This window comes from Salmo trutta, chromosome 21 (genome assembly GCF_901001165.1).
Source record: "Salmo trutta chromosome 21, fSalTru1.1, whole genome shotgun sequence".
NCBI classification, from domain to species: Eukaryota; Metazoa; Chordata; class Actinopteri; order Salmoniformes; family Salmonidae; genus Salmo; species Salmo trutta.
The window spans coordinates 41,492,011-41,508,184 of record NC_042977.1 but is presented as its reverse complement, the minus strand read 5'-3'; the positions used below and the strand labels follow the sequence as shown (position 1 = coordinate 41,508,184).

At 42.5% G+C, this 16,174-nt stretch overlaps 1 protein-coding gene across 2 annotated transcripts; it reads right to left on the bottom strand.

Moving 5' to 3' along the window:
* Positions 1 to 3,162: 3,162 nt before the first annotated feature.
* map6d1 (MAP6 domain containing 1) lies at positions 3,163 to 16,031 on the bottom strand. Of its 2 annotated transcripts, XM_029705722.1 has the most exons (3): positions 14,775 to 16,029; positions 13,587 to 13,920; positions 3,163 to 3,946 (listed from the first exon to the last, which is right to left on the bottom strand). In XM_029705722.1, exons 1-3 carry the CDS (start codon positions 15,518 to 15,520, stop codon positions 3,869 to 3,871), a joined length of 1,158 nt encoding a protein of 385 aa, XP_029561582.1. In that variant the 5' UTR covers positions 15,521 to 16,029; the 3' UTR covers positions 3,163 to 3,868. The 2 variants fall into 2 exon arrangements, with proteins under 2 accessions (XP_029561582.1, XP_029561581.1); XM_029705721.1 differs by lacking the exon at positions 3,163 to 3,946 and having other exon boundaries at positions 11,522 to 13,920; positions 14,775 to 16,031.
* Positions 16,032 to 16,174: the final 143 nt, after the last annotated feature.

Genomic DNA, 16,174 nt, shown 5'->3' with positions numbered 1-16,174 from the left:
GTGTGTGTGTGTGTGTGTGTGTGTGTGTGTGTGTGTGTGTGTGTGTGTGTGTGTGTGTGTGTGTGTGTGTGTGTGTGTGTGTGTGTGTGTGTGTGTGTTGGAGTGTCAGTGCGCGTGAGTGAGTCCTGTAACAGTGCTAAAAGGGGTCTGAATACTTTTTGAATACCTCTATCACTCCAGTATCCCTGCACATTGTAAATATGGTACTGAACTGACCCTCTATATAGTATGCTTACTTACTTTATCGGGTTTTTCTTATTATTTATTGTGTGTTTTTGTTCTACCGTATGTTATTTTTTAAAATTACATTATTGGTTAATGCATTGTTGGGTTTAGAGCTTGCGAGAAAGGCAATTCACTGTGCACATGACATTAAAATGTAACTTAAACTGAGTGTTCACCTTGCCTTTTATTTATTGTAAAAATAATATCAATTGACCATTGTTATTTCAGTTTCCAGTGCACACCAAAATATGTATTGTTAAAATGGATTTTTTTTTTTTATAAAAACTGTGCTTGTGTTTCCAGAGGGTGATTAAGTGTCCTGTTTGACCCTGTAATCTCCCCATAGATTGAGAGATTACAGGGTGCTGGTCTGAAGAGGTAGTTTTGATGTGTGTGTCTGGGTGCGATGGGGGGATCAGATAGCAGGACTTTATGTTCTCTCAATGTGGCTCAACTCCTGTGCCTCGCTCCCTTTATCTTTTTTTCACAGAAGGAATGGCAAATGAGATATGAGAGGGATGAGAAGGGATCTGGTGCAGAGAGAGGGATTAAATATAAACACACACACACTTTTCATACTGGAAGATCACAGAATTGATTACTATTCTAGAAGCCAGACACACAAAGCCAATGTTGCAGTCCACCTTTAATGGTCACCTTTGATACATCAGAGGCAGTATTTTTAGGACACAGACCATACACAACACCAGGACAGGGACAGCCAGGTTTCCAGGTACATTAGCCAGAATGACCCGACACATGAAGCATTAGAGAGCCGTGTGTGTCAACGGAGACTCCCTGTTATCATATTCTGTGATCGTATCAGAGCTGTGTGACATGCATTAGAGAATATAGTCATGAATATCAGGGCACGTCACTATGTTTAGCACACATTGTTTTCCTGTGGAGTCATGCTCATTACTATTAGCTTACTATGACGTTAGGTTGCTGTTAGGTTCGATGAGGTTAGGTTTCTCTGAGAGTAGGGCTGGGATAAGGGAACTGATCTGAAAAAAGGTGTTGTGTATCTGATCCTGTGGATGTTGTTTATAATCCATTTCAACAGGCTCCATTCAACTAATAGGCTGAACAGACGGGTACAGAATTCACTACAAGTCATACACTGTATTATAATGTGTTGTTGTGGTGTTCCATTTCGTGGATCGTGTTGATGGACCAAGGAAATGAATCCTTATTGTTTTTCCGATTTAGTTGCCGTGATCAGAGATTTCGGCTAAAACTGCTTGCATGCAAACACACACAGACCCAGACAGACCCAGACATTGCAGGGACCCTGTGGTGCTCCTCCATTGTTGGAGCAGGTTACATAAGAGGGGAACAAAGACAAAACTGTGAGTCAATATCATGGACAGGGTGTCAGCCTCTCAGATACGTCAGCACAGACACTACCACACCAGATAAACAATGTCCAAAAGGTCACAGGAGGTTGGTGGCATCTTAATTGGGGAGGACGGGCTTGTGGTGCTGGCTGGAGCGGAATGAGTGTAATGGTATCAAACACATTGTTTCTATGTTTTAAAACTCCTGATGGAGTAAAGAACCAGATGGAGTAAACAACCAGATGTAGATAAGAACCGGATGGAGTAAAGAACCTGATGGAGTAAAGAACCCGATGTAGATAAGAACCTGATGGAGTAAACAACCCGATGTCGATAAGAACCTGATCTCGATAAGAACCTGATGGAGTAAAGTACCTGATGTAGATAAGAACCTGATGGAGTAAAGTACCTGATGTAGATAAGAACCTTATGGAGTAAATAACCTGATGGAGTAAAGAACCTGATGTAGATAAGAACCTGATGGAGTAAACAACCTGATGGAGTAAACAACCTGATGTAGATAAGAACCTGATGGAGTAAAGAATCTGATGGAGTAAAGAACTTGATGTAGATAAGAACATGATGGAGTAAACAACCTGATGTAGATTATAACATGATGGAGTAAACAACCTGATGGAGTAAACAACCTGATGTAGATAAGAACCTGATGGAGTAAACAACCTGATGGAGTAAACAACCTGATGGAGTAAACAACCTGATGGAGTAGATAGCCTGATGGAGTAAACAACCTGATGTAGATAAGAACCTGATGGAGTAAACAACCTGATGGAGTAAAACACCTGATGGAGTAGATAGCCTGATGGAGTAAACAACCTGATGTAGATAAGAACCTGATATAGATAAGAACCCGATGGAGTAAAGAACCTGATGGATTAAACAACCTGAAGGAGTTAACCTGATGGAGTTAAAAACCTGATGGAGATAATAACCTGATGGAGATAAGAACCTGAAGGAGATAATAACCTGATGGAGATAAGAACCTGAAGGAGATAAGAACCTGAAGGAGTTAAGAACCTGATGGTGTTAAGAACCTGATGGCGTTAAGAACCTGATGGAGTAAATAACTTGGAGTAAACAACCTGAAGGAGTTAAGAACCTGATGGAGTTAAGAACCTGAAGGAGTAAAGGACCTGATTTATTTAAGAACCTGATGGATTAAACAACCTGATGGAATAAAGAACCTGATGGAGTAAAGAACCCGATGGAGATAAGAATTTTATGGAGATAAGAACTTTATGGATTAAACAACCCGATGGTGTAAACAACCTGATGGAGTAAACAACCTGATGTAGATAAGAACCTGATATAGATAAGAACCCGATGGAGTAAAGAACCTGATGGAGTAAACAACCTGATGGTGTTAAGAACCTGATGGAGTAAACAACCTGGTGGAGTAAACAACCTGATGGGGTAAACAACCCGATGGTGTTAAGAACCTGATGGATTAAACAACCTGGTGGAGTAAACAACCTGATGGAGTAAACAACCAGGTGGAGTAAACGACCTGATGGAGTAAACAACCCGATGCTGTTAAGAACCTGATGGAGTAAACGACCTGATGGAGTAAACAACCTGATGGTGTTAAGAGCCTGATATTCTTTTATTGTAATATACTGTACATCATTTAATATTTAACAATTTTTTGTTTCTTAAACAGATTTACAAAATGAACATAAACACCAGAACAATTACTTTCTCAAAATAGTTACCTAATTGAATAAAAATGTATGAATATATTTTTTGTTTCTGTTCATAAAATACTTGCAGAGATCAAAGGAACACCTTACTTTCTGGACTAAGTGCAGTTTCAGCATAAATTTCACAAAAAGTCATCTCCTTGTCATTTCAATAGATCCAACAGTATATACAGAAAAGGATTAAACACAAATCATTCCATCTCAACAGGTGCACATACATATACATACAGTACACACAGACACACATTACAGAGCAGCCATGTTGTCTTGAAGTGTCTAATACTGCAAAAGAAGCTTGACTTCAAACTAGCGTGTTACATGCATATATACGATTTTCTTAGCAATAGAACAGGATTGTAAAATTGTTTTGTGACATCTGGTTTGTCATTTATTTTGACATCTGGTTTGTCATTCAGTCTCTGATTTACTATACTGCACTGTTAAGCTGTACAGGGTTTTCCTTTCTGGTTACATTAAGCTGTACATTCCCTGCATAGATTCTGTTGTAGTGTGGAATGGACAGAGAACATTCCCCTCATTGGTTCTTTGGTCTCCCGGTAACCAGTAGAATAGTTGGAAAGTCTGTCATATGTTGAAAATCCTCGATCTGCTTTGAAACACTGCAGAGGGGTTGGGAGAGAGCTTGGTCCTCACCAACTGCTCCTGCAATAACACAAACATGACATGGATTACTGAAAGATAACCACAGGCAATACAGGTCTTGTGCTGTTCAAATAGGAGATAAGCTACAGTATATGAGATAAGCTACAGTGGACTAATAGACAGAATTCACCACTGCTGTCAGTGGACCAATAGACAGAATTCATCACTGCTGTCAGTGGACTAATAGACAGAATTCACCACTGCTGTCAGTGGACTAATAGACAGAATTCATCACTGCTGTCAGTGGACTAATAGACAGAATTCATCACTGCTGTCAGTGGACTAATAGACAGAATTCACCACTGCTGTCAGTGGACTAATAGACAGAATTCACCACTGCTGTCAGTGGACTAATAGACAGAATTCACCACTGCTGTCAGTGGACTAATAGACAGAATTCACCACTGCTGTCAGTGGACTAATAGACAGAATTCATCACTGCTGTCAGTGAACTAATAGACAGAATTCATCACTGCTGTCAGTGGACTAATAGACAGAATTCACCACTGCTGTCAGTGGACTAATAGACAGAATTCACCACTGCTGTCAGTGGACTAATAGACAGAATTCACCACTGCTGTCAGTGGACTAATAGACAGAATTCACCACTGCTGTCAGTGGACTAATAGACAGAATTCATCACTGCTGTTAGTGGACTAATAGACAGAATTCATCACTGCTGTCAGTGGACTAATAGACAGAATTCACCACTGCTGTCAGTGGACTAATAGACAGAATTCATCACTGCTGTCAGTGGACTAATAGACAGAATTCACCACTGCTGTCAGTGGACTAATAGACAGAATTCATCACTGCTGTCAGTGGACTGGTAGACAGAATTCATCACTGCTGTCAGTGGACTGGTAGACAGAATTCATCACTGCTGTCAGTGGACTAATAGACAGAATTCATCACTGCTGTCAGTGGACTAATAGACAGAATTCATCACTGCTGTCAGTGGACTAATAGACAGAATTCACCACTGCTGTCAGTGGACTAATAGACAGAATTCACCACTGCTGTCAGTGGACTAATAGACAGAATTCACCACTGCTGTCAGTGGACTAATAGACAGAATTCATCACTGCTGTCAGTGAACTAATAGACAGAATTCATCACTGCTGTCAGTGGACTAATAGACAGAATTCACCACTGCTGTCAGTGGACTAATAGACAGAATTCACCACTGCTGTCAGTGGACTAATAGACAGAATTCATCACTGCTGTCAGTGGACTAATAGACAGAATTCACCACTGCTGTCAGTGGACTAATAGACAGAATTCATCACTGCTGTCAGTGGACTAATAGACAGAATTCACCACTGCTGTCAGTGGACTAATAGACAGAATTCACCACTGCTGTCAGTGGACTAATAGACAGAATTCACCACTGCTGTCAGTGGACTAATAGACAGAATTCACCACTGCTGTCAGTGGACTAATAGACAGAATTCACCACTGCTGTCAGTGGACTAATAGACAGAATTCATCACTGCTGTCAGTGAACTAATAGACAGAATTCATCACTGCTGTCAGTGGACTAATAGACAGAATTCACCACTGCTGTCAGTGGACTAATAGACAGAATTCACCACTGCTGTCAGTGGACTAATAGACAGAATTCATCACTGCTGTCAGTGAACTAATAGACAGAATTCACCACTGCTGTCAGTGGACTAATAGACAGAATTCATCACTGCTGTCAGTGGACTAATAGACAGAATTCACCACTGCTGTCAGTGGACTAATAGACAGAATTCACCACTGCTGTCAGTGGACTAATAGACAGAATTCACCACTGCTGTCAGTGGACTAATAGACAGAATTCACCACTGCTGTCAGTGGACTAATAGACAGAATTCACCACTGCTGTCAGTGGACTAATAGACAGAATTCATCACTGCTGTCAGTGAACTAATAGACAGAATTCATCACTGCTGTCAGTGGACTAATAGACAGAATTCACCACTGCTGTCAGTGGACTAATAGACAGAATTCACCACTGCTGTCAGTGGACTAATAGACAGAATTCACCACTGCTGTCAGTGGACTAATAGACAGAATTCATCACTGCTGTCAGTGGACTAATAGACAGAATTCACCACTGCTGTCAGTGGACTAATAGACAGAATTCACCACTGCTGTCAGTGGACTAATAGACAGAATTCACCACTGCTGTCAGTGGACTAATAGACAGAATTCATCACTGCTGTCAGTGGACTGGTAGACAGAATTCATCACTGCTGTCAGTGGACTGGTAGACAGAATTCATCACTGCTGTCAGTGGACTAATAGACAGAATTCATCACTGCTGTCAGTGGACTAATAGACAGAATTCATCACTGCTGTCAGTGGACTAATAGACAGAATTCATCACTGCTGTCAGTGGACTGGTAGACAGAATTCATCACTGCTGTCAGTGGACTAATAGACAGACTTCATCACTGCTGTCAGTGGACTAATAGACAGAATTCATCACTGCTGTCAGTGGACTAATAGACAGAATTCATCACTGCTGTCAGTAGACTAATAGACAGAATTCATCACTGCTGTCAGTGGACTAATAGACAGAATTCATCACTGCTGTCAGTGGACTGGTAGACAGAATTCACCACTGCTGTCAGTGGACTAATAGACAGAATTCATCACTGCTGTCAGTGGACTAATAGACAGAATTCACCACTGCTGTCAGTGGACTAATAGACAGAATTCACCACTGCTGTCAGTGGACTAATAGACAGAATTCATCACTGCTGTCAGTGGACTAATAGACAGAATTCACCACTGCTGTCAGTGGACTAATAGACAGAATTCACCACTGCTGTCAGTGGACTAATAGACAGAATTCATCACTGCTGTCAGTGGACTGGTAGACAGAATTCATCACTGCTGTCAGTGGACTGGTAGACAGAATTCATCACTGCTGTCAGTGGACTAATAGACAGAATTCATCACTGCTGTCAGTGGACTAATAGACAGAATTCATCACTGCTGTCAGTGGACTAATAGACAGAATTCATCACTGCTGTCAGTGGACTGGTAGACAGAATTCATCACTGCTGTCAGTGGACTAATAGACAGACTTCATCACTGCTGTCAGTGGACTAATAGACAGAATTCATCACTGCTGTCAGTGGACTAATAGACAGAATTCATCACTGCTGTCAGTAGACTAATAGACATAATTCATCACTGCTGTCAGTGGACTGGTAGACAGAATTCATCACTGCTGTCAGTGGACTAATAGACAGAATTCATCACTGCAAAATGCTGCTGATGCCAGACTTTCTGAAATAACATCCAGCCGGAACCTATTTAGCCTACATTAATGGAATTTCACTCGACCCTGAAAGGACGTTTGCATGCTGCATCCATCAAGAAACATCCCACTGGAAATACACTGTTGGAATCAACATTGTTTCCTCATCCTTTCAATGAAATTACGTTGATCCAAAGTGCAATAGACATTGAATTGACGTCTGTGCCCAGTAGGATGTTCTAGGCTTGATATGATGACTAGATATGAATCTGCCTTTTCCAATGCAGTTGACTAGTAGTGGTACAATGGAAGGTGTACTTGGCAGAGTTTGACTTGAGACCAAAGCATACTTTTCTAAATTGTAGGTCTGTAGTCTCAGCAACAGTCTCTTGGGCCAATAAAGAAAATGTAATATGACTATTTGCTGGATGAGAGGCTGTGTCTGTACATGAAATCTGTCAAACTGCGGCTTCTAAAATATTTCTTTGTGTGGTGTGTGCTTCAGAGTCTGCTTGCCTGTGTGTTTATGTGTCTCTGTGGGTGTGTCCACCCCCTCCCTTCTCCAACACACATTGTATTCCACTCGGTACAGCAGCCAGGTCTGCCTCTCCTAAATTACATTCACACTGAAAAGTCTGCAACCTACTGCATCGCATCACACTTTAACAAAATGGCAAATAATCCATCATTTCTCTCTCTCTCTCTTGCTCTCTTTTTCTCTCTCCCTCCCTCACTTGATAGAACCCTGTTGGTTCGGCTCATGACCGTGCCTGTAGTCAGACGCATTGTGAGAAAAGGGAAAAGTTCCCATTTAACGGAACAGTGAGAGGGAAAGAGGCAGGAGAGAGCCAATAAAAAGAGGGAGGGTGAAAGGAGAGTGGGTGAGAGAGTAAAGAGGTGCAAAGGAGTGTGATTAGCATAATGCTTTGTTTTATCCTCTTGTTATGCACTTTAAGCCATTGTAAACCACATCCCCATTCCTGCCATGTTCATCTGTTTTAGAACAAAAACTCTCATTTTATATCACATTGAAAAGCTCAAGCCATGTCCTCCAGCAGGGCTGAAAAACACCTACTCATTCAAGGGTTTTTCTTTACTTGTACTAATTTCAACATTGTAGAATATTAGTGAAGACATCAAAAGTATGAAATAACACATGGAATCATGTAGTAACCAAAAAAGTGTTAACTTCTTAGTGATCCCTTAACGGGATTGACTTGACAACACCCAGTGAAATAGCAGCGCGCCAAATTCAAAAACAGAAATACTCATAATAATAATTAATAAATCATACAAATGTTATACATTGGTTTAAAGATGAACTTCTTGTTAATCCTGCCACAGTGTCAGATTTCAAAAAGGCTTTACAGCGAAAGCAAACCATGCGATTATCTGAGGACAGCGCCAAGCATACCAACACATGAAAATCAGATTATCTGAGGACAGCGCCCAGCATACCAACACATGAAAATCAGATTATCTGAGGACAGCGCCCAGCATACCAACACATGAAAATCAGATTATCTGAGGACAGCGCCAAGCATACCAACACATGAAAATCCGATTATCTGAGGACAGCGCCCAGCATACCAACACATGAAAATCAGATTATCTGAGGACAGCGCCCAGCATACCAACACATGAAAATCAGATTATCTGAGGACAGCGCCCAGCATACCAACACATGAAAATCAGATTATCTGAGGACAGCGCCAAGCATACCAACACATGAAAATCAGATTATCTGAGGACAGCGCCCAGCATACCAACACATGAAAATCAGATTATCTGAGGACAGCGCCCAGCATACCAACACATGAAAATCACATTTCAACCCGCCAGGTGCGACACAAAAGTCAGAAATAACGATATAATTCATACCTTTGAAGATCTTCTTCTGTTGGCACTCCAATATGTCCATTAAACATCACAAATGGTCCTTTTGTTCGATAAATTCTGTCGTTATATCTCCAGAATGTCCATTTATTTGGCGCGTTTGATTCAGAAAATACACCGGTTCCAACTTGCGCAACATGACTACAAAATATCTAATAAATTACCTGTAAACGCTGTCCAAACATTTCAAACAAGTTTCCTAATACAACTTTAGGTATTTTAAAACGTAAATAATCGATCAAATTTAAGACGGGATAAACTGTGTTCAATACCGGATAAAAACAACGTGAAGCGCGTGACCTGGAGCGCGCATCAAAACATTAGAGTGCACTAGGCTGGACCCTCGTTCTGAATAGCCATACTTCTTCATTTCTCTAAAGAAAAACATCAACCAGTTTCTAAAGTCTGTTGACATCTAGTGGAAGCAATAGGAACTGCAACCAAGTGCCACAGAAATCTAGGTTCCCATTGAAAACCGAGTCACCTCAACAACAAAAAAATCCTGGATGGTTTGTCCTCGGGGTTTCGCCTGCCAAATAAGTTCTGTTATACTCACAGACATAATTTTAACAGTTTTAGAAACGTTAGAGTGTTTTCTATCCAAATCTACCAATTATATGCATATTCTAGCTTCTGGGCCTGAGTAGCAGGCAGTTTACTTTGGGCACACTTTTCATCCGGACGTGAAAATAGTGCCCCCTAGCCTTAAGAAGTTTTAAACAAATCAAAATGTATTTTAGATTTTAGATTCTTCAAAGTAGCCACCCTTTGCCTTGATGACAGCTTTGCACACTCTCGACATTCTCTCAACCAGCTTCATGAGGTAGTCACCTGGAATGCATTTCAATTAACCGGTGTGCCTTCTTAAAAGTTCATTTGTGATTTTTTTTTCCTTCTTAATGCGTTTGAACCAATCAGTTGTGTTGTGACAAAGTAGGGGTAGTATACATAAGATAGCCCTATTTGGTAAAAGACCAAGTCCATATTATGGCAAAAACAGCTCAAGTAAGCAAAAGGAAATGACAGTCCATCATTACTTTAAGACATGAAGGTCAGTCAATGCAGAACATTTCAAGAACTTTTAAAGTTTCTTCAAGTGCAGTCGCACAAACCACCAAGCGCTATGATGAAACTGGCTCTCATGAGGACCGCCACAGAAAAGAGTTACCTCAGCTGCAGAGGATAAGTTCATTAGTTACCAGCCTCAGATTGCAGCCCAAATAAATGCTTCACAGAGTTCAAGTAACAGACACATCTCAACATCAACTGTTCAGAGGAGACTGTGTGAATCAGGCCTTCAGGGTTGAATTGCTGCAAAGAAACCACTACTAAATGACACCAATAATAAGAAGAGATTTTCTTGGGCCAAGAAACACGCGCAATGGACATTAGACCGGTGGAAATCTGTCCTTTGGTCTGGATTCCAAATTTGAGATTTTTGGTTCCAACCGCCGTGTCTTTGTGAGTCGCAGAGTAGGTGAACAGATGATCTCCGCATGTGTGGTTCCCACTGTGAAGCATGGAGGAGGTGTGATGTGTGGGGGTGCTTTCCTGGTGACACTATCAGTAATTTATTTAGAATTCAAGGCACACTTAACCAGCATGGCTACCACAGCATTCTGCAGCGATACGCCATCCCATCTGGTTTGTGCTTAGTGGGACTGTCATTTGTTTTTCAACAGGACAATGACCCAACACACCTCCAGGCTGTGTAAGGGCTATTTGACCAAGAAGGAGAGTGATGTAGTGCCACATCAGATGACCTGGCATCCACAATCACCTGACCTCAACTCAATTGAGATGATTTGGGATGAGTTGGACCGCAGAGTGAAGGAAAAGCAGCCAACAAGTGCTCAGCATATGTGGGAACTCCTTCAAGACCATTGGAAAAATCATTCCTCATGAAGCTGGTTGAGAGAATGCCAAGAAGAATCTCAAATATAAAATATATTTTGATTTGTTTAACACTTTTTTGGTTACTACATGATTCCATATGTGTTATTTCATAGTTTATATCTTCACTATTATTCTACAATGTAAAAATAGTAAAAATAAAGAAAAACCCTTCAATGAGTAGGTGTTATATATACTACTGTTCAAAAGTTTGGGGTCACTTAGAAATGTCCTTGTTTTCTATGAAAACATACATTCATTTTTTATTTATTTAACTAGTGTTACGAATCCCACCGAAGGTGGCTCCCCTGCCTGCTCGGGCGGCGCTCGGCGGTCGTCGTCGCCGGCCTACTAGCCACCGCTGATCCCTTTTTCCTTTTCTGTTGGTATGTCTTATTGTTTGCACCTGTTCCTTATTTGTGTGTGTTGATTTGTGGTTATTTAAGCCTGTTTAGCCCGCCCAGGTTTGTGCGGGATTATTTTACGTCAGTGTGCTTTTTGGATGTGCTGGCGATCTGCCTGAATTATTTTCTTTCCGGACTGTGTGCCCGTTGTGTATGGGTTGGTCATTTAGTTCACACGCCTGTTGTGTTGGCGTCGACCGTGTCGTACCAGAGAAAATAAATCTAGTTTTTTCTTACCTCTGCTCTCTGCGCCTGACTCCTACCACCACTCCTAGCATTCGTGACACCTAGGCAAGTCAGTTAAGAACAAATTCTTATTTACAATGACAGCCTACCGGGGAACAGTGGGTTAACTGCCTTGTTCAGGGGCAGAACGACGGGGATTCGATACAGCAACCTTGAGTTGTAAAATGAATAGGAAATATAGTCAAGATGTTGACAAGGTTAAAAATAATGATTTTTTATTTAAATAATAATTGTGTCCTTAAGACTTTGCTTTTGTCAAAGAATCCTCCATTGGCATTCTTGTTGTCAATTGGTTGAGGTAATCTGAAGAGATTTCACCCCATGCTTCCTGAAGCACCTCCCACAAGTTGGATTGGCTTGATGGGCACTTCTTACGTACCATACGGTCAAGCTGCTCCCACAACAGCTCAATAGGGTTGTTAGATACACCCATCTCACGCTGAACACACACATACACCCATCTCACGCTGAACACACACATACACCCATCTCACGCTGAACACACACATCTCACACTGATTTCTGGGCCATGGTAATTAATAGACTATGACCTACAGATGACGTGTTATATTATTAAACCCTGTGGCCTGTCAAACACTGTTGTACTGGCATTCTACAACGTTTGGCTTAGACTGGCTATGCACTGGCCTTCTGTATCTGATTTGGAGGCTAAAACAGGTTCTCCCATGTGACTGGCCGAAAAGTTGAATACGTTTAATCGTGGCTTTTTGGGAAGCTATAGTGGAGCATGTTTTTGCTTTTAGAAAATGTTATCTTCCCAAAGAACATCCAAAGAAAGTTTGAACTGACCGGAAAGAATCTTCTTCCCTCTTGTTTTCTTTCTCTCTGATCGTGAAAGAGATGTACCAGCACATCTACAGCACTAACACTCTGCTACACTGGAATATTTATAAAACAAGGTTCAAAAAAAGACTTTCCTCCACAGTGCTTGCTTTCAAAGTTTCACTTTTTTTTGTTTCAACGTGCTATTAAATTTAAAACTGGAAAATTCCTAGCAAGCAGTGTGCAGGAGTTTCTTCTTTCTTTAATCTATGCCAATCTCTCTGGCATAGATGACAGTGAGTGAAAGCAGAAAGCCGAGTCGGCTCAGCCCGTTCTCTCCTAGTCGCCGCTGGCAGATGGCACAGAGAAGCGAGGCAGGTGGGATGGCATTAAACCCCAGGAGATTCCCTAAAGAGTTCCACTCCCTGTCACACAACGTCTGCCTTGAACTACCCCAGAGAGAGAACAGGGGGCGGGCTGGGATCAAAACATGAAAGAATTACAGTACTTCTCTCTCTCTCTCTCTCTCTCTCTCTCTCTCAATCTCTTTCTCACCTCGCCTCTCTCTCTCACCTCGCCTCTCTCTCTCACCTCGCCTCTCTCTCTCCCCTCGCCTCTCTCTCTCCACCTGAACCCACTCTGACACAAAACCTCTGTGATTTGAGTCTCCAAATCCTAATTGTCCAAATATCTGAATATTATTGACTTTCTTTTCTCTGTATGTAATGCCTGCTCCTCTCTAACCAGGTCAATGTCATAGGCCTGGCAGTTGGCGTCATAATCTGAAACAGCTGGGACACATTGAGCAGCTTTAGGACAGAACAGGGTCACAGGATCACTCTTAGAGATGCCTCAGCACCACGGGGAACACCTGGGACCAGGCTGGAACGATGTCCCTAACCATACCCTTACCCTATGTTCCCCGCACAGTGTCTTTGTGTCTCTACAGTGTCTATTCTATGTCTTTCAAGTGACTTTGCCTTTGAAATAGTACTACCTAAAGAATAGGGCATCATCACAGATGTGTACAATGACTTCTATAGAACGATATGCTGCCACTAAGACTTTGCTCATCTCAAGGATTTGGACCATTTTGAATAACATTGGAAAAAGATGGATTTATGCCCTGAAAACTGTGAAACTCTGTCCTCTGTCTCGCCTCTTCCATGGTTCCTATACTGAGGCTGGGTCTCTCTGGCAGGCTGCTCTGCTGGAGGCCGGTGCTGGTGATAGGGGTGGTAGTGGTGGAGGAAGGCTGGAGTAGGGTTACAGTGGTCTTGGGGACAGTGGAGATGGAGGGGGTGGTATTATGGTCCCTCTGGTGAAGCTCTGTGTGTCTGAAAGCCTCCCTGGCTCCGCTGTAGGCGGCCTGGTAGCTGGTCTCATTGGGGAGGTGGGAGACCCCCGACCGGGGGCTGGCGTACGGGGCAGGGGGCCGTTGTTTCCTAGTGGTCTTGGCTGGTCTTGCCCCCGTCCAAGGCCGGTACTCCTGTCTACAAGGAGGAGATGGAAGTGTAAGGGAGCGCTCCCATGGTCTGAAAATAATTGTTATTTTACAAACACTGCAAAAGTTTTGTCCATTGGCTTTATGCTCTTCTATACTGTCGGCTATTTTACATATAAAATTGTGCAAATTCTGTATTGTTGTGTAAATCAGACTAACCAAAGCATAAACAAGCTAATGAGGCTTATCATCGATTAATGGTAATGATGTCCATTGGGATTCGAGCAGAGCGGTACAGGAGCCTGGTAGGTTCTGGTAATGACGCATGAGATTTCAGCTCAGTGCTTCTGGGAAATGAGAATGGGGCGGGGCATGCTGTCATCATAAAGAAACACCATTGGATGTTGAGGATTATCAAACTGCAGAAACGCTTTAATTTGGTCTCTAATCATGCACTCTAATCAAGGGGATATCAAATGTGTGTGAGTTTATTAATAATTGAAAGCGTTTTGCTGTGATTCTATTTTAGCAGCAGCCTACTGTTCAGATTAAAACTATTGGTTATTTCTGTAGCATGACACTTAATGCATCTAATGTATTTTGCATGAATACACACACACACACACACACACTAAACTGCAAGACCTAGCCTGGTGGCAATTTCCGTTCAAAAGGTATTGCATAATTATACTAACTGCAGATTACATTTGGGCCAATAGCCCACTGTACATGAATAACAATTATTTAACGAATTTCAGAAAACAATAACTTGAAGAAGACTAATGAAATCGTTAGGTTAGAGCGCAGTTATCAATGGTTTATGAGAGAGTGGACAGCTCCAGGTGCTGAAATGAAAGAAACAGAATGGTTCTGAAAGGACAGCTTCAGAGTGATGGAGCCTACCTGTAAGAGCTTTTAGCTGTTCCCGTCCCCTGCTCCCCCCACCTCATGCCCAGCTCCTCTCTCTCCCCCCTCTCCCCTCTCGTCTGGCTCGCATTGGGGTAACTGTTTACTGGGCTATCCGAACCAACGTTGCCCCCTTTTCCACAATTGCTAATCCAGGGGAAATTCTCCTTCTTCGGGATAGGCCAGGGTTTGTAATCCTGCTTGTACTGGGTGACACTCGAGAACGGCACGCCGGGTCGCTGGTAGTCCTCCCGGGGTTTGAAGTTGGCTTCCCTCCGGCCTCTCATTGATGTCCGGGTGCCCGGGGCATCTCCCGGTGTCTGGGGGGATCCGCGGTGGTCCGGAGTAGAATAGTTGTGCGTCAGAACCCGGTCCGTCGGTACCTGCCTGGTGACGGATCGCACCTCTTGGTCGGCGATGTCTGAGTAGTTCTGGATGGTCAGTGGCAATGAAAGGTCGGATTTATCAAACTGGTTCCAAAACCGAGCCAGACAGCACACTCTGCTTATGCACGGCCAAGCCATGGCGATTTGGTTCAAGTAAAAAAGTAATAGACTAATCAAAGAAAATGAGAAAAAATGTAATAAGGAACAAACACATCCGATGTTAGCTACATTCAGAAGTGCCGCCTTGTGTGTGCCCGTTCCTGGAAACCTGCGCGAGCGTGCTGTCCTCCATGCCACCACTCTGGAATGCCAGGATGGAGCAGAGCAGCAAGTGCGCTGTCGAAAAGCTGTCATCATAGACTAGACGTAACATAGTAAACGTAAATCCAAGACACCAAAATGAGTATGATGTTATGTTTGATATCGTTACGTAAGACAGCTAGCAGTCGTTAAATCGACTCGGTGTAACAGTTGGGATAATGGGACAATTCGGGAATACAACGCATTTCTCATCCCTAGATTGACATACATTGGCCAAGCCATATCCCACACCAGCTCCAAGGTGTCTTAATCCGCACAGGAAGCCTGCCGACCTAGTACAGCTTGAGAGAAAAACTGTGCTATTGCTATTCTGGTTAAGTTTTTTCATTACAGGCTCAGCAGGGATCTGTATTCTCTCTCATTCCAAACCTGTAGTCTAGATAAGGGTTCCATCATGCACAGCACAGCCCATTATTACTAATCAAACTCATGTAGGCTGTGGCTCTCTGAACCTGAAACCGACATTAGGCTGGAGGCTATATGGTGTAAACTTGAAGTATAGATGTAAATCACATCACAGCTCTGACAAAGCTTCTTTAACCAGGCTGTGTCACATATGGCCGTGATTGGGAGTCCCATAGGGCGGCGCACAATTGGCCCAGCGTCGTCCGGGTTAGGCCGTTATTGTAAATAAGAATTTGTTCTTAACTGACTTGCCTAGTTAAATAAAGGTTAAATAAAAACATTTAA

Coding starts and splice junctions, on each gene's coding strand:
- map6d1 (XM_029705721.1), bottom strand. CDS start 15,520: ATGATGACAGCTTTTCGACAGCGCACTTGCTGCTCTGCTCCATCCTGG. Junction 13,921..14,774: donor ACAGCTAAAAGCTCTTACAG/GTAGGCTCCATC, acceptor TCCTCCTTGTAG/ACAGGAGTACCGGCCTTGGA.